The 27,110-nt window shown below is 34.6% G+C and overlaps 1 protein-coding gene across 1 annotated transcript in view; it reads right to left on the bottom strand.

Annotated features, from left to right (window-relative positions):
• The window catches only part of MUC19 (mucin 19, oligomeric), a 108,638-nt gene that overhangs the window by 71,473 nt on the left and 10,055 nt on the right, over nucleotides 1-27,110 (bottom strand). The window contains exons 4-30 of the mRNA XM_081127793.1: nucleotides 26,597-26,617; nucleotides 25,887-26,051; nucleotides 24,641-24,799; nucleotides 22,139-22,234; nucleotides 20,000-20,050; nucleotides 19,018-19,077; nucleotides 18,054-18,279; nucleotides 17,181-17,298; nucleotides 16,664-16,724; nucleotides 16,341-16,438; nucleotides 14,312-14,522; nucleotides 13,230-13,352; nucleotides 12,751-12,874; nucleotides 11,001-11,136; nucleotides 9,283-9,375; nucleotides 8,496-8,580; nucleotides 8,185-8,322; nucleotides 7,365-7,514; nucleotides 6,375-6,469; nucleotides 5,817-5,943; nucleotides 3,459-3,705; nucleotides 2,464-2,516; nucleotides 2,266-2,366; nucleotides 1,873-2,024; nucleotides 1,418-1,556; nucleotides 300-404; nucleotides 11-205 (exon numbers count right to left, since the gene is read on the bottom strand). Coding sequence (XP_080983919.1) covers nucleotides 11-205; nucleotides 300-404; nucleotides 1,418-1,556; nucleotides 1,873-2,024; nucleotides 2,266-2,366; nucleotides 2,464-2,516; nucleotides 3,459-3,705; nucleotides 5,817-5,943; nucleotides 6,375-6,469; nucleotides 7,365-7,514; nucleotides 8,185-8,322; nucleotides 8,496-8,580; nucleotides 9,283-9,375; nucleotides 11,001-11,136; nucleotides 12,751-12,874; nucleotides 13,230-13,352; nucleotides 14,312-14,522; nucleotides 16,341-16,438; nucleotides 16,664-16,724; nucleotides 17,181-17,298; nucleotides 18,054-18,279; nucleotides 19,018-19,077; nucleotides 20,000-20,050; nucleotides 22,139-22,234; nucleotides 24,641-24,799; nucleotides 25,887-26,051; nucleotides 26,597-26,617 — 3,329 coding nt within the window. The remainder of the gene's footprint in view (nucleotides 1-10; nucleotides 206-299; nucleotides 405-1,417; nucleotides 1,557-1,872; nucleotides 2,025-2,265; nucleotides 2,367-2,463; nucleotides 2,517-3,458; nucleotides 3,706-5,816; nucleotides 5,944-6,374; nucleotides 6,470-7,364; nucleotides 7,515-8,184; nucleotides 8,323-8,495; nucleotides 8,581-9,282; nucleotides 9,376-11,000; nucleotides 11,137-12,750; nucleotides 12,875-13,229; nucleotides 13,353-14,311; nucleotides 14,523-16,340; nucleotides 16,439-16,663; nucleotides 16,725-17,180; nucleotides 17,299-18,053; nucleotides 18,280-19,017; nucleotides 19,078-19,999; nucleotides 20,051-22,138; nucleotides 22,235-24,640; nucleotides 24,800-25,886; nucleotides 26,052-26,596; nucleotides 26,618-27,110) is intronic.

Consider the following 27,110-nt stretch of genomic DNA (forward strand, 5'->3'; position numbering starts at 1 on the left):
ATGTACATACATTCCAGCGCGGCTCCAATATAACAGACACTCTTGTGTTTTTGTCCCAAATCAAGGTTATGCCAGTGTCGAATTTCAGAATCAAGTAGAGGCCAACGGTATGCACGGAGTATACGTTTCCATCGAGTCCACATTCCTTACTGTCTGTCGTTTTGATGGCCGTTACTTTACCATCTTGCAAGATAACATTCTGATCCTGTAAATAAAAAGATATACTTACAATTACATCTGTTTTATTTGGCCACTCATAATCGGAGAGAAAAAGTAAGTGACGAGAAATAGTACCGTACCTCTAAAGCAACTATGATTCTTCTTGAGCACGTGAGCCCATCTTCACAGCATGGGACGCTTTCAGTTAAAATACGGAATGTGCCATTTTCACCACCACAATAATCCTTTAAAAATTAAGTTATAATAAGTTTGTGAATATCAGAGACATGGAACTCAATTACAATATTTGTATCAGACAAATATCTCTTACTCAGTGACACCTTAAACTCAATAAATTACCATACGTTGGTAATTTATTATGGAATGTTATGGAATTTCCAAAAGACAATTGTCACCTTGGCTGAGTCTAAACTAGTTAACTCACTTTGACTCAGCCTTTTCTCATTACTTCTATACAGGTTTAGAATTATTCCATAGAAATATAAGTATTTAAATTATATGTTTGTAATAGTAAACTTCTTTCTAGTGCTGTAAATAGCTAAAGGTATATATTTTTTCTCTCAGTGATTTATATGAAACTTAATATTCAATCAAAACTAAAGCATAAATACAAACCAATCCTCATTTCACCCATTAGGTATTATTGAGGAAGGAGCTTAGCTGTATGTAACAAACTGTGGAATCAGTCAGATCAGGTTTGTTTGTCTCCTTAGTAAGTTATCCTCTCTAACCTCCATTTCTTCATCTAGGAATACTTCTATTGTAGGAATACTACCATCAGTCCTTTAGTATTGTAATGATTAAATGTATTCAAATATATGTTTGCCTGGCAAAGAAGCACTCATAAAATGTTGTCATTGTTACTAATAATGCTGTTCTTGAAAAAATAATATCTAACATTTAGTAAGCACCTAGCATGTGCTCCAATTTTTTTTCTAATTTGGTTTCAAGTAAGGGCTATTTCCATCCCTGTGTTATTGATAAGGAAACTGAGACACAGAAAGGCTAAGGGATGTGCCCAAAGCTGCACATGTGAGAAATGGTAGAGCCAGGATTCAAACCCAGGTGGGCTGCATTCACAGTCAGCATTACTTTGTTATATTTTACTGCCTTTGAGAAACATATAAGGGGCCTTTAAAAAAATTTTACATTTTGAAAATAAAATTCTCCAGAGCTCATAGACAATAAATAATACGTAAGAAATATAGAAAAACTGTGATAAAACACTTGCAATTACCTCAACAAATGAATACTGGCAGAGACCATCAAAGGTGTAACTTTTTCTATCAAAAGTTCGAACATGACCTTCCCCATAGATGTCGCAGGTACTTTGACATTCATTTTGCGTACAGTTCCAAGATCCTTTTATGCAAGTACTAAAGAAAAGCAATAATAGAGTGTGTGGTAATTATATTATTCCAAGATTTACATACTCATACTGTTTTGTATAAAAGCACAAATAATGTTTCATATTGATTTACATTTGCAGCTGTCTTCATTATATTTTATGATGTTCATATATAATGCTATATCAGGTTTCTATGTAAAGATATAGCATTTTTTTCTAAGTACATTCAACCATTATTTTTGAAATATCCTAAAGTATAATTTCTTCTTTCCCATAAAAATAAGAGAGGACTGTACATTTTCTAATATCCCAAACAAATAAAATAGTAATCCTTTATTAGGCACCATTTGTTGCAGCCAACTGGGGTGACAGTTCCTTGGGCATACTCTCGTCCACCAAAAGAGCATGGGCAGTCATCAGGAAAGACACAGTTCCCTTTAGAGTCTCGAACCATTCCTACTGGACAGTAGCACCCACGTTTGCAAGGCAAGTTCTCCTAAAGGAATAAGTACATAATATACGCCATAAAGCACTGCTCTAAGCACATCACGCTATCAGCACTAATTTACAATGCATAAATATACCAAGCATGCATTTAGTGTCAATATTGGACAAGTCAAAATAACACACAATAATTAAAATGCACTTCTAATTACTTTTTATTGACATTTCAATTTCTTCTGCTCTGAAACAATGAAAAGTTTTTACGAGCTAAACTCTAATGCCTTGTCACTTACCTCAAAATTAGGTATGTTCCGAGTGTTGCATGTGCTGTCAACTCTTCTCTGTGCCTTGGGGTCACTGCAGTCAACATATTCAGCCCCTCCAGAGCAATTCTCTGCAGGATAAAGGAAGATGTTAATCAAGGGCCTCTTGATTTGTTTATTTTAACCAAAGTAAGTATATTAAGCCTTCATCATGATCTCAGCACTTACGTAGGGTTAAATCAATAGGAGTCTGGCAAAGAAGAATTCCATCCCGACAGACACTGGAAGTAAAGGAAATGATACATTTAAACATCGAATTTCAAAGATGACATTTTACTACACTTTAACCCCTAATTCATGAACCACCTGTTTTATCCCAAGTAGGAGTATGAATGAGACACAGTCCCCAGAAGACACAAATGAACCAAAGTATAAGATACAGCCTTGTACATATTACAGGAATGTACAAAAAGGTTGTGTGTACAAACAAGGCTGTATGGCCACTGTCTACTTTTCCAGCCCAGTCCTATGCAATAATAACCTACATGTGCAAGCATCTTCCAGCATTTTCTACATTAGTATATTCTGTTTACTCTTCTGGAAATCACTCTTTACAGCCCAATTTTTTCTGGGGGGAAAATCATCCCTTAGGAAAACTCAAATGCTGATCTTCTCTGAGAAGCTTTCCTATCTCCTCAGGTAGCAACTGGCCCTTTCTGCTACAATATTAAGTATACAAACCTTCTCACAATAGTCACCGCCCTGCTTACTCTGTGAATCCAAGACTACATTCATTCACCTTTGCAACTCCTGTGCTCAGCAAAAGGCCTGGCACACAGTCGGTATTTATTTATTTATTTATTTACTTATTTATTTATTTACTTATTTATTTAATAAGTGTTTGTTGAATGATAAATGCTGAGAGACAACTGGAAAGCATCATCTGAATAGGAAATCATTTTGCATTGTTTGCATGTGGGAGCTACTAAAATATTCTTCTACTGTTATTTAAAACCAAACGATAGGATAAATCAGTTATAGCCATGATGATGAAGTGAACAGTAACCAATAACCTATGAAGGGGATAAAAACCAACCTTACTAGGAAATAAAAAGTAAAAGATATGACAGGTCTAAAGAAAACATCATACAAGCAGACTATTTCTCTCAAAAGGGCAGTCCCTAAAATCAAAGCCATAACAAATATATATGTACTCTCCATACCATTTATTGTCGTCAATATGGATGAGTTTGCCTGGTTTTATGACCTCATCATTCATGTAGCAGTCACACTGAGACTTTGAAACACAATTTCCTTCATTGTTCTGGTACATCTCATCAGGGCAGGTGCATCCATCAACCGGAACATCTTCTACATCACAGCTCCTGTCTCTCTCTGACAAGGATCTGCAAGAACTATTGCAGGCTTTTACGTTGTACTTGAAAACTAGGCCACTGGGACATGAGTGATCTGTAGGTATAAGGACAAAAAAAGTAAATATCTACATATCCAGAAAAATTAGCAACTTTACTTCAACTTGATGTTCATAGATATTATAGTATATTATTCATAATTGAGATTATCAATAATTAAGAAAAAAGTACTTGTTGTTCATGGTTTTATTTTCTCCATTTATTTCCAGTCAATATTGAGTCCCTACTACATGTTTCCATATTTTGCTGGGGATAAAGCCCATAAACAGATTGGTAAGTCCGCTCTCAAGTGGGTTATATTGCTGGGGAAGGGCACTTGTGTTGTGAGCTATAAAGCAAGATGGGCAGTTATTACTGTGTAGAGCCGGGAGCCTGCACTTAGTGAAGTGGCGGGGCAGTGTGAAGGCAGCCCAGAGAAAGATAATCTCATGTCTGGGGAACAGCCTCAGTTAGAAGGGAAGGAAATTCTTGTAAAGAGCACATAAGAGAATCAAAGCTATAAACCCAGACACAGATTCAGCAGTTAGAACCCGCAGGGCCCTCGTAGGCAGCCTGGTCTCTTGGAGCCACGTCAAGCCATTGCCTTGTGTTAGGCTGAGCGTCACGTGATCAGGTCAGCAGTACTTGGCTTTGCTGTGAAGACTACGCTCGCTATAGAAAACGGATTAGAGGGAACCAAGAGAGATACTGAAGGAGGCTATTATAGTCACCCAGGAGAAAAAAATCTTTTTTTGCTCTAGGTTGATGGCAATATAGATGGAGAGATGAGAATGGATTTTAGAGAAATTTTAGAAGTGAACTTGACAGAATTTAATGATTGGGTATGAGCTCTGCAGTATTATGATTTATAAAAGATGTTTTTTCTACAAAGTATTATTTTTGTAAATCAAGTACTTTCTAAAGTTGCATTCAAATAGTGCAATAAATATTTTAAAACAAAGCAAGGTTTTATAAATATGAGTGTTGAGTCTCTAATTTACTGATTTAATTTTATTTGTTTTTTAATAAATAAGTTTTTAATATTTGACTATCATTTAGAAATGCAGTGAGAGTTAGACATTATTTATTTATTTATTGTTAAATATATCTTTATTGATTTCAGACAGGAAGGAAGAGGGAGAGAGAGAGATAGAAATATCGATGATTAGAGAGTCATTGATCGGCTGCCTCCTGCACGCCTCATACTGGGGATCCAGCCCACAACCCGGGCATGTGCCCTGACTGGGAATCGAACCTCAATCTCCTGGATCACAGGTTGATGCTCAACCTCTGAGCCATGCTTGGCCAAGCTAGACATTATATAAACTTTCAGCATACAATAATTGAACAGAAGCATATATTTATACATAAATACATACATATTCTCCGCTTGTTTAAATCTGAACATATTAAATCAGGATAAAAGAAATAAATCAAGAAGTAAAAATGTAAGGATTGCTCAAAGATAAAAGATTTTATATGTATAGGGTGTTCCAAAAAATGTATACACACATTTTGAATAATTATAAAGGCAGTGTTTATTACAATACATTTCATTTTCAAAATTGAGCTATGAGTTGTTAAAGTGTGTATGCATTTCTTGAGATGCCATATATATATATATATGAGTGACCATATTTAAATCACATGCTAATCCCTTGTCCTGCAGTAGGCTGAGTTGCTTTGATTGGTAGTTCTAATAAGATTTATTCCAGTGAAGATGGGGCAGATTCCCAAAGGAATATCAGAATTTTATTACCAAAAAAAAAAGGGAGGCATGGATCTTGAGTAATCAATACAATTGGGGAACAGAAATGTACATTATTAATATTTTAAAATTATTATTTTCCTGGGTATAAATGTCTAAAAGTGTCAATGCAATATCAGGGACTATGAAGATTTTTATAGTTCCTGCTCCCTAACGTCACACTGATTTCCAAAAATGCCACACTGGTACCTGAAGCTCCTCCTCCCCTTCCCAGGACCAGGAGATATACTGTTTTAAACCATACCTCTGGCAACTAACCATCTGTCTGTATTAGAAATAGAAAATCATCTTTGAAAGAACCAAGTACAGATTTGTGAAGACAGGGGCCTAAACACACACACACATACACACTATAGTGAAATTCAGAAGGAAGAATTATCTAAAGCCTTCAGCCTTCCTACCGCATCGTCCAGTTCTCCATTCCACTATGTACGTTTCCTTCTCAGCACATGTTTTCACATAGTTGCCTAAAATTGTACACAGGCAATCTTGACCATTTTCACAAGTGCAAGTGTATTTTTTGCATTCCTTTAAAATAAAAAACAAATTTATATTACATTAGGAATATATTCAGAAGAACAGATAAACTGAGAATAATGCTTCTGTTCATAACCCCTCTGCTTCCCCGAAAAAAAATTGTTTTTGAAACTTTGGGAAATATTTATTTTCAAAAATTTGCAAAACAGCAAATCAATTACTAAGTGAGTTTTCAAAGAACTTAGAAAAGACAGAAAGAGAAAATCATTCCAGATTTTTCTCATTTTTTGTACCACTTTTTAAATTAAAGTTGGTATAGCTAACAATTAAACAAATTAGTGGAATCCAATGTTAAATTTAAACATATATCTTAACCTACAGTCAATGGTTAGTTTTTTGAAAATTTTTAGTATCTGCATGCTTCTTTTGGTATTATCAAAGTATTTCCCCCCAAAATTTATTAATGTTAGACCCTCACATACCTCATGATATGGTCTAGGGTCCACAATTGGATGGCAGGAAGCAAAAGGCCCACTTGAATCAAGAAGAACACTACAGTGCCTCTCAGCAAACCTTTCTGGAAGGAAATTAAGGCACCCAAACATCGTATTTATAACATCATAATTTTTAATTGAAAGACAAAGTGTAAATATTTAACAAAGTTTTGTCTTAAAGCAATTATATTTTTTAAAGTGTTTTGCTACAATAAATTGAATTTGTTATCATTATATTAAAAATACCATGATAGAATCAGAACTACTTTAAACCAAAGAGGCAAAATCTTTATTAGCTTTGGACTTTTGTATTAAATCTGCTAACCTTTTTCTGAAATGCAGTTTATATGCATAAATGGTAAAAGAGAACCAGATTATTTATTTAGGTGTCTTTTAATTTAAAATACACATTTATGTCTGTGTTGACAAGTTGGTAAATGAAACCACCACCACATCACTATCATTTCACCCCTGTCACCCAAGTGTACAGTTTCTTTAATAAGATGTAGATGTGGAGTTTGGTATAACTTTTAATATATTTGACAGCAGTTGCTGGGAGACCTGGATCTGGCTACAGCTCTATTGTTAAGTGGCTCAGCGGTTTGAGTCTTGCTATTTCAAGCAATGATCACTTCCACGACTCAATTAAAAGGAAAGAGTAATAAACCAAATAATCTGTAAAGTCTCTTCTAACCTTATTGTTCTATAACTATGGAGAAAACTGTATAAGAAAAGAAAAAATAGGTATAGAAAACGACAACTAAGGTGACCCCCTAGTCTCCCATGAAAGATGTGTTTGCTAGAAATACCCTCAGCCAGACAGACTGTTCCTCTGACGTTGCCTCTAATAATGGGGCAGTAGGGCAAACACTAGCAAAGACCAGATTTATCTGATAGCATCCTATCATTACCAGAATAAGTACAGAATTCCTAGCACCTAATACTTAATCACGGAGTTTGGCATTTAATTAACATTACCTGTTTCTATACTGATGCATGAAGCTGGCGTTCCTTTAAGACAGGACATCATTTCCCAGGAATCGGCAAAGGCCTGAGATGACTTCTCCAGTATATTCTGACTTGACATGAAATCATCCTCTGCTCGGTTGTTGTAGGAACCACAGAGCCCTGTACAAGAGCACAGGACCAAGTTTAACATCTCGTTACCTACTCAACTTTTTGGACTCATCTCCTCACTTCATATTCAGTTCTTTATTCAAACCAAAGCTGCAGAAGCTACTTAAGAGTATGTCTCGATTAGACTTTATACATGTTAATAACCATGGGATTTGCTATAATTCTTTCTGTTTCTTTTGTTTGACATCATTGACAGTATGTAAGAGCTGATTTCTACAGTAGGAAAAACCTCAGTGAAAGATCACCACGTGACCAATCAGCAGAAAAACAAGTTATAACGTAGCTTGTATTTGAAACATGATTTCAAAAGATTTATACCCGTAATACTTACATTTATTCTTTTACAGGTCATAACCTTCATAATGCATATTAACAAATGATAGATAACATAGTATCAAATAAGACTATATTTGATGACTAAAAGCCTTAATTTAAACCTTAACATGTTTAAATTGTTGAGAACCACTTGGGAATAGATTTTTGTAATAAATAAAGTTGTACTTACTATAAAAAGCCAATTGGACTTATTTTACTGAAATATGAAAAGGAAGATTAAGTAAAGATGCTTTGTGGTTTAATGCCATTAAGAGAGAGTTGAAAATTACAATAGATGATGGTCACATCAGAGCCTTGGAAATAAAAACATAGGCGGAGGACTTACCTACAGTGTCTGTGAATTGGTTGGGTGGCATGGAAACATACAGTTGCATCACAGGATCAATTTGTATTTGCATTTTTACATGAGAGTATGTTTCTACTTGATAGTATGAGAGAGATGCCTTGAATATCTGTACTTTGTCTGTTAAAATAATTAAATGATTATCAACATTAATAGCAATAATTAACATATTAAAGTTTTCAATTTCTGAAAGTGATTTTATTCTTTAATATATGTTAAAACAGAACCATTTACTGTCATTGAATAAATGAATACCTCTTACATTTATTTTTAAATGGTATTATTAAACTTACCTGAATAGTAATAATGTTGATTTCCAATCTTGTCATTTGTGACTGTTCCATCGCTATTGAATACATATTTGTCAACTGAACCAGACTAAAATTTAAAACACAGTGTTAGTTCATATTAATTTACAAAGTTATTTCAGTTTAATGCAATGTAATATGTAATAGATGCCATGAAAACAAACTCAATTTTATTGGATTAATTTAGAAGTATCTAAAATATGGAACATTTTTAAAGCGCCTTTCATTCATACGTTGCTTCGTTGTTTCTCATACCAACTATTTGAGGAAGATTGCAAAGGACTCTTCATCCCCAGTTTGCAGATGAGGAAACTAAGACCCTAGAAGGTAACTTGGCTTCCAATGGTCAAAAAGCCGGGAAGTGCCAAATGCCCAGCCAGCTGTTCTCCCCCCTCATGTAGGCCTATTTCCACTTAAAGTGTTAGTTTCTCATACATGAAATCCGAAACAAATATAACTGCCTTCTTAAATGGTCCATAGTATTGAATAATTTTATGAGCACAGAAGGTTAATGTATAATTAGCTCATTAGTTGTTTATCTATGGTAATTTATATATATATATATATATATATATATATATATATATATATATATATATATATATCTCCTGGGAACTATCCAGCTCTTCCAGAGACTTTACCAATTTTCTGTATAATCTTACTTGTGTGTTTACATAGTAAAGCCTCTTTTCTTCAACCTCAAAAATTCTGAATTTGTGAAGTAATTGATTTGGTTGTGCTCTGGATAAACATTAGGAAGCTGCTGACTTACTGAATTGAAGAGGAGTGTGACGCTTTTTAAGCATGTTCCTGACAGACCATTTGGACATGGACGGAGCTCCACACTGACAGACCAGTCTTTATCCTGTTAAAAAATGCATTTCATTTCAATGCTTATTAAAATGATATTGATTATACGTTCTTACTATGTGATTCACTCACAGTACATGTTTGCATTTTATTTTTTACTTAAACTTATTGGGGTAACATTGGTTAATAACATTATATAAGTTTCAGGCGTACAACTTTAGAAACCACCCTCTCTATATCCCATTGTGTGCTCACCACCCCAAATCGAGTCCCCTTTTGTCACCACAGTGCCTCTGTGCAATCATTCTGCTCTGAAGATAGAAACCGAATTCGGTCCACGGTCTAGTCTAAAATTGGCCAAGAGCTTTACAGATTGTCCTAGTATCTTCCATCAGCTCTATTTATGTAGTCTAGGATTGGTGGTTTTTCGTAGTCATTATTTTTTTTTCCCCTTTATCTTTACTTTTTATCTTCTCCTCCAATGGAATAGTGCTGCATTATAGAGACTAACGGGAATTAGAGGAGGCCTAGGTTATTTATTCTCTGGACAACCCACAATGTCTGTGTAAATCCAGTGTGAGAGATAATTTGTAAAACTGTAATATAATTCATGCCGAACATTGACTTCCAGTTCTCCTTTTAAGATCTAGGAATCACTGAACTATAAGAAGCAAATATTCCATACGCTCTGCCGTATTTCCCTCTCACTTGGCCCATCCCATATCCTCACGGATCCCCTGAGGATCACAAAAGAAGGAGAGAAAATTTGGAAAACTGATTTTTAGCAGCAGCAAACTACATTTCTCAGATTCCTGGACATTGACCCACATCTCTCCCTTCAGGAATCACAAATCCTGCTCATCTTTGTTTCCTACCAGGAAGACTAAATAATATAATTTGTCCTCATGCTAGCAGAAGGCACAGGCTATAAAATGGAATCACTCCTCTTAATAAAACTCAAATTACTTAAAATTTTAATACTGAAAAGAATTTAAATATAAGGACAGCCTCTATCATACTATTAATATTGTATCATAAAAACTAAAAATAAATGTAAAAGAATAAGGATGAAAGAGAGAGAGATGCTTCATAGAATATAAAAAGTTTCATTGGAGACACTAGTGAACACATGCAACGAAAAGTAGAACAACAATTTCCCAGTGTATTTAGAAAATTATTAGTGATGAAAGGGGCTTTTTTTTTAGCAGGAATTTCTAAAGGACACAGGTAATACTGGTTGTCAGTGTCAATATGGGATAGCAAACAGATACTGAAATATATAACCAGTACTTGAAAGACTGTTTGTTGTTTGTTTATTTATTTTTTTATTTATTTATTTATTTATTTATTTTAAACTATATCTTTATTGATTTCAGAGAGAAGAAGGGGGGAGAGAGAGGGATAGGAACACCAATGGTGAGAAAGTCATTGATCATTGATCCACTGCTTCCTGCACGCCCCCCACTGGGATCGAGCCCGCAACCCGGGCATGTGCCCTGACCAGGAATTGAACCAAGATCTCCTGGATCCTAGGTCAATGCTCAACTGCTGAGCCACGCCCAGCTAGGCTGTTTTATTTTTTTTAAATAGTAATTGAAGGTGAAGATTGTGCTTCATATTAGTTAAAAAATAGCTCGGTGCCTGTATCAGTTTTCTCAAGTGTTTGAGGTTATTACATACGTGGATGGCCAAAAAGTGACAGTTTCCAGGATGGTTATATTTTTCCCCATCAAAGGTGGTAATTGAACTTCCTTCCACCTTACATCTCCCAGGACACATAGCTTCAGTGCAAGACCACTTGGCTTCCTGGCATGTGCTGTTAAAGTAAAATGGTTACGTTAAAGGTCATCAATCGTGTTTTTAAAAGATCACAACTTATACTAAGACATTTAGTTAAGCCTTATTAGACTGTGTGCATTCCCCCACCCAACATTTCAGCTCTGACAAAATGCCTCTTTGATGGTGGTATCCTGGTGTTTTAAAAGACATGAATTCCATTGAATAAAATGATAGCATCTGCCTGCATTAAACATATAAAAACTTGTACACTGGATTTCAGGGGTTTGTTTAAATGGAACATATTTCACCATTAGTATTAAAACACTTGCACCATGCCACATTGTAGACCTGCATTGCTGAATACACTACAGTGTCACACAGCTATTGATTATTTGAAATGTGGCTGGTCCACATTGAGATCGGCTTTAAATGAAAAATACACACAGACTTTGAAGACAATATGAAAAAACTGTTAAATCTGTTCTTAACTTTTTACACTAATTTATATTGAAATGATAATATTGTGGATATATAAAATATAGGATTAAAATCAAGTCCACATGTTTGTTTCTTTTTGCTTTTTTAAAAATGTGGCATCTAAAAAGAGTTACCTATGTGGGTGATATTTGTGACTCACATATTTCTCTCAGACAGCATTTTTGCAGATATTTACTAAATAATAGCTATTGTTTTCATAATTATTATCAATAAATTATTACATACCAATAAAACATTTTCTATTTATAGGGAAAATATTATAGTATAAAAATCAGATTGGTTTTCATTGAGTCAAATTATTTTCCCAGAAGGACATTATGTATTTCTAGAAAAGTCCTTTGGAGTTCTACAGAAATATGGAGTTTCAGAAAAAAGCAATAATAAGGAATGGGAAAGGCTCTCTGGTCAGCAAATTATTGCTGCACTCACAAGGAAAAGTCAAGCTAACTATTCAAAGAGAAATCATCTACACTTACTTTTGGCACATTAAAATCCACTCCAGATTAAGTTAATCTTCACCAATGTAGCCTCATATTCACTTATTTGAAAAGTGTTAGGTTCTTCCTGATTGTACATTTTATTAAATATTCTGGGAATTAGTATAATCACTGTTTCATTATTGTAACCACACTCTTGTATTATATTCTTTGCTCTAATATTTGCAACCACTAACTGGATCACTATTCAAAACACTATTTCAGTTAGTGAAAAATGTTATCTTTTTAACATTTTATTGATTTGAGAGAGAGAGGAAGGGAGAGGGAGATAGAGAAACATCAATGAGAGAGAAACATCCATCGGCCGCCTCTTGCATGCCCCCTACTGGGTATCAAGCCCACAGCCTGGCCTGTGCTCTGACCAAGAATTGAACCAGTGACTTCTTGGTGCCTGGGGTGATGCTCAACTAACTGAGCCACACAGACCGGGCAAAAAATATTATCTTTAAAAGATACATAGAAAGCTCGTATATGTTATACAAATAACATACTAAGCATTCCTGGGGAAAAAAAAAAAAGCTAAAATATCAACACAGAAAATCCAATGAGGCTACAAAATGTATTTTAAAGGTGGATTTAGTGATTATTTCCAATTAGATTAAAATATTAGTATTTTTTCACTATCAACAAAATGTGGACAAGAAGCACACACATACCACTGAGAATCGCAGGGACCTTCTCGGACTTCTCCTGACAGATAGACTTTTCCATTAGACTCACAGGGACATTCAGCCTTTAATACACATCTTCCTTTCTCTCCAATATCGTCCAATAGATAACCTAGAACACATTATAGAAGAGTAATCTCAAAACTATATGAACATCACTAAATTCTCAAGCAGTGTATTTTGAAATAACTGTTGAGCTAGTACTTTTAAGCGAGAACATCCACTTAAAAGATGAATTTATATTGAAGCGGTTACTCCTTTGAGAACTAGGGAGCATATTGTTTTCTGAACCTCAGAGCATCCTACTGAGGCGAATGTAGAGCCAGAGGATTATCTGCGGGGTGTTACAGCCCTCGGGTACCCTGAGATGGAAATGTACATTAACGCCGTCTGCACTTTGTTAGAAGGCTGGGTTGTGAATGGGTGAGTCCCTTCTCTTTCAGTTCCCTCAGTGTAAAGAGTGTTACCTTCTGGGCAGGTGCAGCCACTCACACACTCATTGTCCTGGAAAGGAGCCACATTAGAACAAGTCGCAGGATTGGAGAGGCCGCATTCCCGGTAAATTTGTTTTTCTGGGCATGTAGGTTTCTCTAGAGAAATAAAGAAATACATATACATGAAAATTTAATGTGATAAATACATCATATTCTAATGAGGATCCTTTCAAATGGGATTCCTTGAGCCTAATTTGAAAGATATGTCTTTAAAGATACTCAGTGCAATCATGTTATGCCAATCGGCCATGCTTTATTTCACAATACAAGATTTAATATGGAGGAAATATATACTGTACATATCATTTCATCTTACTCTGTATTCTTTTTTTTTAATTTAACTTTTTTGTTGAAAATATTACAGATGTCCCCTTTTTTCCCCATTAACCCCTTCCACCCCCCAGACACTTCCCACCCCAGGCCTCCATCATTCTATTGTCTGTATCCATGGGTTATGTATATATGCATATAAATTCTTGGGTAATCTCTCTCCACCCACCTCCTAACTTATAAGGATTGAGCTAATCATAAGTGGAAAGTATTTATATGAAGCTCATATTTATGTTTTATTCATCTTTTTGAAAGAAAACCATAATACTAATCAAAATACTTTTGATAACATTTCTAGTATTTTTAGAGTTTTTATAAAATTTTACTCACTTTTCCCAGGGAATTTTACTTATAAAGATTACAAAGTTCCTAATTAAGATCTTAACACAAAGCACTGCACCTTGTCACTAGTCACTTCACCAAAGGGGCCTCAGTGCCCTCGTAAGTACATGTGAGGACAAGACTCTATCATCTCTAAGATGCTTTCCAGGCCTTACACTCATCTGAGAAGATCACTATGAAACACAGCTCAACTTTAAAGTACTATACAGGGGTTGTCAAAAGTAGGTTTACTGTCCTTTGTATGGAAAATAATACAATAGTTAATAGACAATAATACAAGAATAAACTCTGTGTTTCACGTACTCACAAGTGCAAACCTACTTTTTGTCCACCCCTGTTTAAACTCCCCGATTTGTGATCTACAATAAAATGTAGAAACCTACCGCAAACCACATCAGGATCGTCTCGCCAGGATTCATAGGTGCCGGGACCATCTGAGGCACAAAGGCGGGACAATTCTGAATAAGTGTCACATGTCGAATTTTTATGTCCATTTTGGCAGTACTCATCAATGCAGACCATTTTGTAATCACTAGATAAATCAGCAACCTTTTCACATTTCTCAAAGTAGGTTCCAATAATTTTGTTACAGTACTGCAAAATAAAAGGTTTAATAAAACATAAAAAATGGGAAAATGAATGTTTAGGAAGAGTTCAATTCAGAAGTATATTTTTGCATAATACCCTGTAGCTCTGGCAGGGAGAGTTGTTGGATCCTGGTGAAAATGAAGAGTTTTGAAATATTATAGTTGCTACAGTTACCCCTGAAAGAATACTTCACTTCTGGCATTTGAATTGCTATAAAACAACTTCAAAAATAGTACCCCAATTCACTCAAAATTTCTCTAAAGGTCACAGAGCTCAAGGAAGTGGAAGATATGAGAAAAGGAGAGGTTGGTCGATGTCAGAAATTGGATGGTAAATGATTGATATCAGATAGACAAGGGATATTTTCTGCCCTTTAACTGTTAGTCCACTTATATTTGATGAGCAAACAGATGACAGTAAAATACTGTGACTCTATTTTCTTGCTGTGGGCCATGTGAGTTTGCTCTGGAAACACCTATTTATTCTCCTGTTGGTTAAGGAAGTAAAGACATATTAATTAATCAAAAAAGTTTAAATTTCAATATATTTTAACTACCACATAACTGTCTTCTATTTTAACCATTTATTTTTTCAGGAAATGTGAAAGCTATTGCCAAACAAATGCACAACTTGCATCAAGTAAGCCCTAGGACAGCTGATAATATTCTCCAAGTGAGGTGTAAAATAAAGTGAAATAAACCTTCACAGATTGTTTTTTCATCTATTGTCCTTTGTGTATCTTTTTCACTAGATTATAGGTCCCTTTACAGCAAGAAATATAACTTTGAATCCTGTAGGCTTAATACAATGTCTTGCACGTAGTAGGTCTTTATGAAGTATTCGTTTGCTTTAACATAAATTTATGTAAGCATTCAACTAACATTTTTAAACAACAGGAGTAACTTTCACACAGTATGCAACTACCACAACAGATAAGACATTATCACAGAACTCATACATAATCTTATAGAAAACATATAAGAAAAACATGGGAAGTTATTACAGATAGTGTCTTATCATAAGTACCAAGAAGTGGCGTAGGGTAACAAAGGAAAGAGAAGGCATTCTAACTGCGAATGTCAAGGAGGGTTTCACAAGGAAGAGAGTAAATGATCTTGTATAATGTCATGGCTTAATTTGATTTGATAAAAGATGATAAGATGGTTACAAGTGCAATGCCCATTGTCAATAACACAAAAATCTCTTCTATCTCTTGATCTTGAGAATTTTGTTCTAGATTGAAACAGGAATATGTGAACATTCATTCAGTCATCAAATGACTCTATCAAGTTCAACATAACAGCGTTACACATGATTGGAAAATTCACAGAGTAAATGACTACTTTCAAGTGTTGTGGTCAAAAAGATTGCCTGTAACTTTTGCAAAAAAAAAAGTTAAAGGATGTGAAGGATGACAATTCAGATGAGCTATCTGGGGCAAAAGTAAGAACGCAAGAGTGGAAACTAGTTCCTAGGGACACATTACATGGATTTCTAAACTTAAGAGCCAAGTTAGCACCCGTGAAGAGGTCATAAAGCAGAGGTGAAGAGTGTCAACCTACAGACAAATTAAAACACCCTGAAAAGGAAATCAGAATTGTCACACTAATATACAGTTAATATCTTAGCGTTTTAGGGAAAAGCTTATTTTAGCATCTATAGTTAAACTAAAGCTGAGAAAGAGACTACAGGGACATGGAGGGGAAGCACTCGCAGAATTCTCAGAGTAAGATGTGAGTGCTGAGAAAGGAGGCTGGCTATCTACAGTGAAACCAAGGGGAATGTTGCAGAAATTTGCTACTCAATGAAATATTAATTTCTTACCTGTACTCCATCTTCACAAGTTTCATAGGTTTTACTAACAGCTTCAGGACAACTACCAGGAATTTTACTACTGGCAATGTGCTCATTGATATCTTCTCCTTAAAAAGAAAGCAATGTTTGGTTCACAATATGCAGGATACATCTACAGGTTATTTTCAAGCTAAACATAGACTTGACAACAATATAGACATATATTTATTTTAACAATTTTTAATTCTTTAGACAAATGCAAATTATTGTTAGATTTATCCAAATACGAGCAATTACTTTATAATTTTCTTTTGGGAAGTAATTTTCTTGTACACAATACATTGAAATCTTACCTGGAGTGTTGTTGAAATTACCACAGAGACCGCAAGTTGGATATTGTTTGTGAAGAGTGAGCTGTAAAAGAAATTTACATGTATATATTTACAAAATATTGAAAAGATCCCAAGACAAGATTACCCCAAACCAAAGAACACCGCTCTTCCTATTTTATTCTACCTAAGCTGGTTCCTTAGCGGTGTACTACCAGGTTTTGTTTCTTCTAAGGACCTGGCTTTAGAATTTGGAATAAGTCCTGACTCCACCATTTACTATGTGTCTTTGAACAGGTTATTTAACTTTCATTAGACTGAATCTCCTGAATTCCATCATCTTTAAGATAAGAATAATAATAGTACGTACTTCAAGATGTTTTAAGATGTTTTAAATATTAAAATAATGGTTAGTATAGTGACAAGTACATAAAGATTTCTCATTAAACTTTAGCTCTGTTTTCCTTATTATGTATTTTTTTTATAACTAAAAGCAAAGAACAAAAAGCACAGGAGGTAAGAAAATCACAGATAAACTTACTGAGAGTTTGTTATTTTTGTCCCACATTAAAGACAAGATTCCTCTACGGCTGTTTAGGACGTTATATTCTCCGTATTTTTTAATGTGAATCAGCTTATTGTTATATGGTATCTGTATACTGAAAAGCATAAAATACAAGTACAGATAAATGTAAGAAGTATTATTATAACATATTAATCTGATAATTCATTTTTCTATATTTAGAAATGCTGTCTAGTAATTGTTAAAGTTTTCTTTTTTATCATTTCAGAAGAAGAGGTATAATGGCCTTTTTCCCAATATTGGAAAGGCTTTTAAGGAACGATGAATAAATCTTTGAGACTTTGGAGTAATTAACAATTACAACAACAAGAGTGGTTCAGTATAAGAAAATAATGAAATAATTTGAAATTCTCACAAGCAGAGTAACACATCATATTTTATTATCTTGGTAAGTATTTGAATATGCTACCCTTCCAAATATAAATTGCTCTGTCTGAAAATCATGGCCTAAAGGCTTAAATTTATTGTAAAACCTCAAATTTATATTTAGTGTTAAACATACAAATGAAAATGGAAATATCCTTTTAACAGCTTTGCTGAATATGTATGTTGCCCAAAATCAAGATACTCAAAATAGTCAAACAACGGGCTTCTTTTTTCCCAACCCTATTATAGAAATAAATGTATCTTATGATCCCACATATATATGTCTTATATAGTCACTAAACTCCTTTCCAAGAATTTATTAAAAATATCAACATATTTCAAAATAGTAAAGAGAGTAACATATAACATCTCTCACCATCTCTTCCCCATTCAACCTTTTTTTTCCTTTTGCTCAGGTTACTTCAAATAATTCTACAGCATTTATCCAAACACTATGGCACTTACCTTTCTTCATTCACTAAAATGGTATCCCCAGATATAAAGATGTCATTATTGTCAATCACAACCATTATTTTTTCAATCTCATTATCATTGTTTCGTTTGATCTCAATATTGAAATCTCCAGGTTCAACGCAGTGTCGGCAGAAAGTGTACGTGCACGGTGACTCGAAGGAAAAGATGCGGCCGTTGAAAGCTTTGTACGCTCCTTTGTCCCAAGTAGAAGCTTCACCTAGAAGATATTTACAGTAGAATATGCATAAGTATTCAGAACAATTAATGTACTATCTAGTTCTGTTTTTTTTAAAGTGTTTATGTACCAAGATAAGAAAAAAATCGCTGAAAGATTCTATTTTCACAGCCACCAGCTTCATTCAGCACTTTTCTTTCTCACATATTGCAAAAACACACCAAAAGTAATACCTGAGTCCTTGGAAGTACCCAAAGCTGGCTATCTGGCTAAAACAAATCATGAATAAAAACATCTTGTTTCCAGTGGGAAAGGGAAAATGTCTCTACTATGGGGAAGAATCTATGGAGGGAAGTTGTGGTCTGTTTAATTGTTTTGCTTTTTGTACAGATAGTCTTTCTAATGTTGCCTGAGTAGGTTACCATTTATATCAAATGAGTGCAAAGAATTCTATTATTTCTTCCTATACATATATATGCACATGTACATACGTATGTATTATGTATTATGTAATATGTATTATGTATTATGTAATATGAGAAACACATAAGATATTATTGATTTACTAGGAATATATATGTGTTACATGTGCATAAATACGTATGTGTATGTGGTGTGTTTGTATGTATCTTTGAGAAAAAATAGTACCAATGTGATGTCATTCAAACATACACTAATTAAATAGATAGATATTGGCAAATTGGTTATTTTCTAACCTCATTAGTTACTGACTAGCTGGGCATAAAAATATGGATAAGAATCACAATAATTTTTACTTACCAATAACTGCACTTGTTTCTGAGTATTTTGGAGTTGCTTCCGGAATATGGGATCCTTTTTCTATTCAACACAATGCATAGATTATTTAAATTTCAAGACACATATTGCTTTAAAATATACAGGATATTGAACATCTACATGGGAATTTAGAATTTGGTACTGAAAGCCATAAATGGGGTTTGCTTTATCCTGAATATATAATTTTATTTTGTGAGAGCTGTGACTTGCCAAGGTCACATACATGATTATCTCTGAAGTCCATATTTTTTCTTGGAATAATCAGCCATAGTAGGTTCAGAACTCATTAAGAGCTTATTCATTTTGGGTCACCTACAACTACCAACATATGTTCCTTCCCTAACAGAACTATTTTTTCAATTACAAATTTTAATGGGCCATTGCCCAAACAGGCCCAAGGTAGATTTCATTAAACCAGTCTGCTATATAATACTAATAATTCAATTATGTATATAAAGAAAAATTAATTTTCCTGATCAAAGGGAAAAATCTGTATACCTTGAAATTTAAGTTTCCCATGATTACTTATTTCTAAGGCACTGACTCTTTTATTAAATGAAGTAAATTTATAAGAAATCTTACAGCAAGGTAGAAAAGCAAGCAGAAAGAATAAAACAACAATAATAAAAAAGTAAATATTTTCATATAAATTTAAAACTATTTTTTGCAATGCTCTTTATTGTGTATCTTGAAGCCACTTCTCTTTACAACAAGATGCCTTTACTAGGGTTGAGTGAAAATAGATTTAACTCTTTATTTAAAAAGTAATTTTAAAATAATATATTTAAAATGATAAAGAAGTTGCACTATATTTTATTCAGGTTGCCTTAAAATATAATTTACTCTGTTTTATTCATGAAACTGTTTCAAATATGCAGTTGGTCATCTAAATTTTAGGGCTTAGAGAAGAAACACTTAGAAGCTCAATTCAATATGAGAAACACGTAAGATATTATTGATTTACCTGGAGTGCTGGGAGGTGCAGTGGTACTGTGGTCAGATGAGCTTGTGACACCTGTTGAATACAAAATTATTAGGCTGTTTCTGTGTTACTTTGACTTGGTAAAATATGAAAAGAGGTTTTAAAATCTGATGGAAAACCATAGGTCCAAGTTCAGCAATGCCAATACAAGCAGACTTAAAACCATGTGAAGCTGTATAAGAAAATATATACAGGGTGTCCCAGAAAAATGAATGCACAATTTAACAGTAGGTTCTATTACATTTTGAAAATGAAATGTATTTTAGTAAACATTGCCTTTATAATTATTCAAAGTGTGTATATGTTTTTGGATCATCCTGTATATGTAGTATTATCAACTGAATAACCTGCTGAAGTAACACAATGAAAGTCCTTGCTATTAAATAGACTGACACAAAATTAATTTATTCCAGATCAATTGCTTTAAAACTTATTCAGGAAAAGAGGTGAGGACTGCAGAAGCAAAGTTCCAGGTCTCCTATCCCAAATGCAATCAAACTTACTCCCACTTTAAATTGTTCTACATTTGGGAAATCTAGGTAATCTTTCAAAGTGTCAATTGAAACACAGGATTGAACAAAGGATTCTGCTTTCCTAAAAACTGGAAGTATGAAAACCAGTAATCTAGATAAACAGAGATATTCATCTCAAGATGTATAATGTCAAGAGAACCAGAACCTGCCATTTCAAAGCTACTAGATTTACTGCTATTAGATACACTAATCAAGAAAAGTCTGCCTGATTTAGAAAAATGAAAACAGTCAAAAGCTGACTTCCAACAAGCAGAAAAATCTCAAATCAGTAATTACTTCACCATAAAAAGATAAGAGGCAACTACTTCTTGGTACATTTCTCAGGAAGAAAACCTGAATTTGAATAACTGAGCTAATGGCAGCAGATGTGGGCTTCAGAAATTCAGTGCCCCTTACACCATTAGCACCAACTGTGCCCAAACAAAATCAGTGGCAATAAATAATGGGTGATTTAAGATTTCTCAGTTGACCTCAAAATTGATGTCCAAAACTTAAGAACAACCCCGAATAATTATTGTCTCTGTATGGCCAAGCCTTTTTTGAACAGATTGATTGATGGCCAATTCTGACTGACGTCAACCATTACTACAGTACACTGTATCTATTACTAATTAGACTTCACGAAAATAAAAGCATTTATCCTAAATTTGAGTTATAAATATGAATCCTGAGTAATTTTCAGAGCACCAGTATCATTAGAAGCGGATCCCCTACCCGTAGTTCTGTGGTCATCTAGTCTAGTGGCTCTCAAGACTTCCCATGTTTATTATGATATGGGCACTATTTTGATGCTGCTAGAATCAAAATAGTGCCCATATCATAATAAACATCATTTTAACAATGTGTATCACAAATCCTGAGACTATTAAATCTGATGGTTCCATTAAGTGGAAATATCAAATTTTATCAGAATTTCAAAGAGCACCTTAAGCCACTAAGACCAGAGTCATGATACAAAACAAAGCTCAAGGCCAACAAATAAACTGCTACTTGAAGCACCTCTTTAATTTATGCATAAACTTATGCATAAATGCAACAAAAACAATTCCACCTCAATACATTCACAGCCACGGAACTAGTTCTGCATCCTATGCCAACAAATACTAAATTACTTTTGTTTGATTGTACCTAAATACATTTTATTCTTTCAGGATTTTGGCTTGTTTTTTACATCACTATTAATCATGTTTATAGTGTTCACTGTTACTTTAGAATATATGCTAGAATCCTGACTTTCTAATCATCAGAAATAAATCTCAAATTCCCAAGCCATGGGAACCAGATCCAGTAAGACCCTTTCCAATATCACAGGTACCGGCACCACGAAGGCCAGTGTCAACAAATGCGTTTTGGTCCAGCAGCACCAACATCAAGTCCAACTGTACCCTCCCTTCCTTCACCAGTTTCAGAACCAGAAGACAAAATCCAATCCCCTCCCAATGGAAAATCAAAAGAAATAAAGAAGAAAGAAATTAACTTGGATTTCTTAGGAATAGAGTCCAGGTTAGGATACCTGAGTCACTGGCATCAGATCCAGGATTCAAGTCTTCCGACTCAGCAGATCTGCTGCCCTTCTTTCCATACTTACCAGTTTCACTGGCTCCAGATTCCTGTTGATCAGGTGACCCTGAACTGAATCCTGAATCTTCAGATTCAGCTCCATTGCTTGCATTTGAGCCACCTGCTGAATACAAAATGGTGGTCACAAAAGTTACTTTCGGTGCGTACCACGGTTGAGAATTGTTCTATGCACAGAGATTAACTATCCAGACCTAGAGCACTGAAACTAGAGTCTCCAGAGCCAACGACTTCATTTCCATCAAACTCTGTACCACTATGGCCTTTGTCACCAAAACTGTTTGAACCAGAATCTCCAAGACCAAATTCAGTTTTTGCCTTTCTTTTCTGCATTTCCAAAGTTATAAAACCAGGCCCTTCCCTCTAACGGAAAAATAAAATGTTATTTTTTTCAAAAAATGATGAAAATTTATCACAGAAGGAGTCCAGGTTGGTAGAATGCCTGAGTTATGGGCATTGGACCTGAGATTCATGGGTCCAGGCCCAACAGACATGCTGCTGCCGATTCCATCAATCCCCTGCCTCCAAATTCCTTCTCACCAAATGCCCAATCACCAAATCCTGAATATCCAAAATTATCACTAGCATGTTCACTCCCACTTCTTGCACTGGTACTTCTCCCAGAATATTCAAAGTTTGTCACAAAAACATACTTAATAGATTTTATTATTTGGAAACTTGTCCCCAAATGTCTTTCTTTTGAGTCCAAAATCTAAAGACCCAGCCTTCCATGAATAGAAAAAAATCAAAATATTGTTAAATGAAATAATGAATATTTGAAACCCAGCCGGATTTCTCAGGAACTGAGACTGGGTAGAATACCTGAGCTACTGGCATCAGATCAGGGTCTTTGTACTCAGCCCCAACAGATTTACTGCTAGTCATTTTATCGTTTCCAGAGCTATCACCAACATATGTACCACCGCTTCTCCAACTGGTATCATCAATCAAATGATGATACCAGTTGGAGAATATAAAATGATTGTCACAGAGTATATTGAAAACATTTTAGGATTCAGAAATTTCTATGCACAAAAATGAGATATCAATACCTAGGTCATAAGAAATAGATTCTCCCAAACTACCCACTTGATTTCCTTCAACTGCTTTGCTATTATTGCCACTGTCACCAAACGAACTTGAACCAGAAGCTCCAAAATAAATACAGCATTGCCTGTCCTTGATCCAGGTCCCCAACCAAAAGACCCAGTTACAACTGATGGAAAAATCAAGATGTTATTAAAAATCAAACCTGGTCAATCAATTACTTTGTTTTTAAATGTTAAAGTATTTTAAACCAATTAGCTAATTTAATTCATTTTAAATTTTCTGGAATGAATCTTAGTTGGAATACCTAAGCTAGGGGCATCCTATCCAAAACCAGTGGATTCACTCCCAGCGGATTCTCTGCTGCTCATTTCACTCCAGTAAACTCTACTGATTCCTAATTCTTTTTGGCTAGCTGTCACCAAACCAAATAAAAAATTTCCAGAGGCACAAATATAAATCCAGCCCATCATGTTGTGTTGATGCTATCTGCTAAATTAAAAAAATAATTATGACCAGGAAATATTTAAATACAACTTATAACTCTACTTTTTATGCACAAAACCTGGAGCCTGATTTTCAGGTGTTCCCTATTTCATTTTAACCAAAGCCATTTGTTCAAGACCACTGATGCCAACTGCACATGAGCCAGAATTACCAAGACCAAATGCAAATTCACCCTTCTTTTACCAACAAGTCCAAAATAAAAAGACAAATGAAAAATTAAGCTGTTATCAGGAGCAATAAGCAAAGGATGTAAATTATTTGTATTTTTTAATAGAATCTGGATCATAATTCCTGAGCCACTGACATGGGAGCCAAAGCCCATGGATTTACCAACAAACTTTCTACTGTTCTTTCCATTTCCACCAATCTCCATATCTTTTAAGATAAGTAGCTCTGGCTTAAAAATACCTAGATTTACTGTACTTTATTGATCCACACTTCTTTCACTGGCTTCAATTTTTTAATATAAATTTCTATTTATCCACACTATTGTAAATCTACTTTTTACTGAAATTTATTTTTCAAAAAAACTAGTTCAAATATGAGTAATAGAATTTATGAAGTTCTAGTGTAATATAACTTATAAAGCATTGCAAAAGTCATAGAAACATGAGACTAAAATGTTTCTGTCCTTATGACAAAACTTGGGAACAAGAGATTTTAAGTGGCTTTCCCAAAGCCCACAGTTTAGTGGAAATACTGAGATAGAAACTGGATATTTTCCTTTCAGGTCCAAGTTCCTTCAGTAAAGCATTAAATCTATTTGCCTTTTTATTAAAATGTTTAAATTGCTGTTGGCGATAACACAGAACCTTTCAGGATCAAACATAGCTTTAAAATCTTTCCCATGAGTTCCTCTAACAATAAGTCTGTATTTGTAAAAAAACACCACCAATTTCTGCTTTGTTAATTGATGATTTTCTGCCAAAAGAAGAAACTAAGAAAAAACTTAGAATACCTGTCTCATTGGCAGCAGAATTAGAGCCAGCATTCTCAGCAGATCCACCTGGGCCAGATGAATCCTTACCAACTTCATTCTGATTTGAATCAGTTTCACTAAAATCTGTATCACCAGAGGCACTGTTGTCAGGATCACTTGCTGCATTGGTTTTCTCTCCTACCATGCAAAAATACAGTCATTAGCAGAGAAAAGTCACATTCATTCATACTGTTCAAGTAGTTGTACCATACATATTGCTTGAACTAGGACTGTGTTTCAGATGTCTATTCCCACTCCTCTCCATGTATCTTTCCATATATACTTCCACACTGCGTAATCACCCGGGGGGAGGGGAGGGTGGCAACCAGTTTACCATGAGGTTTGATAGAATTCATAAGTTTCATTGTGTTCTGAATTAGAAGAACAAACAATTAAACATCTCATTGTCATGAACAAGAGCTAATGATTAGAAGTTATGCTAAGTTTGTCAATTCTAAAATAGATGACAGGACAGACAGGAAACTGTGTCCTTGAAAATATCTCAACTGCACCCCTACACCCAAAGCTGTTTCTCCCTTTTCAGTTATCACCAACTGAGCTAAAATATTAAATTTTAAGATAGAATATTGAAGTTCTTTTCCTCACTGATTCTCCTTCTTTTCCCATTTTTGTAGAGATATGAAATATAGATATTTCAGGGACCAGGCAGGTAAAGCAAAGTTTGAATCAGCCAGTAAAGAGTAGCATATTGAACCAGAGAGGACAACACTGACCTAAAGAAATTTAACTTTTTTGCAAACAAAATAAAATCACTAGGCTACAAACTGTTTAGAAACCCCACTTTATGATATCACTCAGCAAATTGACTATGAAAGTTAAAGAGAAAATCCTGGTACAGAAAATGAATTGTAGTTGTAGACAGAAACACGAATAGAGAGACCAAATTAGGGTCTGGGGAGAATTTTAAATTAGTAATTTATGCATTAGAAAAATGACTGATCATCAATAATAACACTAAATGTAAAGATAACAGAAGAAAATACAAAGTATCAGGAAAAAAATTAGTTTAATACAAAAATCTTTGCCAAAATTCTCTAAAGATGGACTTCATCACTTTCAATGACATAGGAATTATTGACTTTATTACTACTCCACTATTAATTACTATTAAGGCATGTACTATAAATAAAACAAAGATTATCGGATTCTCCCAAATGAAAAAGAAGCACTTGTTTCTTAGGTGAGCATTTTTCTCTAACAGTACCTGCTGGGGTGTCCTCTAGCTCTAAACTCTCAGTATCCCGACGTTGTCTCCGCCTGTGTCTAGCCATTCCTAGAGAACCATTTTCAGCGTCAACGAATGGAGCCGCATGAGACCTCTTTCTTCTGTTTGAGTCATCAAAGGATGAACCTCCAACTAGTAAGTCACCTAATGTGAGTAACAGGACATTTTATTTCACAACAGTATTGCTAGCACAATTAAGGTGGTTGGATGTGACACTATGAAAAGTAGTATTTTAGTTTGTATCAGCCTAGTTTTTCTGGCAGCACTTGAAACAACATAAACAACTGATTGACCTAATTGCAATATCCACATCTTTTTGTCTTAGTTCGAAGACTTCAAGAAAGATGAATACAATGGTGATGGAAGCAGACTTCACATGGGGTAGTGAACACACAATACAATATATAGATGATGTATTATAGACTTGTACCCCTGAAACTTTTATAATTATTAACCAATGTCACCCCAAATAAATTCAATTTAAAAAGAAGATGAATAGAGCTGGGAAGATGGTACTGATGTGTCCTAGAAATTTTTTTGTGGACAGGGCAGAGACTTCCCCACCTGCTTCCTTCTCTGTTGCTAAGCTCCATGTTTCAGTATCCAACCTTCCCCATCAAAATATTATGCTGTGTTGAATCAACACTATCCTTGGCTTAGTAACAGCTAATAATGTTAAGATAACATACCTGTTTCTCTTTTCCTTATATCTGCAAAGAAAAAAAATATGAAAATGTTTACTCATAAATTAATGGTAGCATTCACCTCTTCAAGTCTTAGCTGAAAAGTCATCTCAATGAGGCATAGTCTGATGATTTGAAATTGCAACCCCACCCTTATTCTAACATTCTCAATTATCATTGCATTACTCTAATTTATTCCAAGATGTTATCACCTTGTCATATACCATGTTACTAGTTCTAATGTTTATATTTTATTGATTGTCTTCTTCTACATTTTTTTGGGCCATTTTCTTATATTTTTTTAAATGTATCTTTATTGTTGAAAGTATTACAGATGTCCCTTTTCTTGCCCCCATTGATCCCCTAAACCCCGCTTCAGCCCACCCCAGGCCTTCACCACACTATAGTCTGTGTCCATGGATTATGCATATATGCATATAAGTTCTTTGATTAATCTCTCCCCACCTACTCCCCCACCCCTGCCTTCCCACTGATATTCATCAATCTGTTCCATGCTTCT

The sequence above is a fragment of the Miniopterus schreibersii genome, assembly GCF_964146895.1.
Source record: "Miniopterus schreibersii genome assembly, chromosome: 2".
Lineage (NCBI taxonomy): Eukaryota > Metazoa > Chordata > Mammalia > Chiroptera > Miniopteridae > Miniopterus > Miniopterus schreibersii.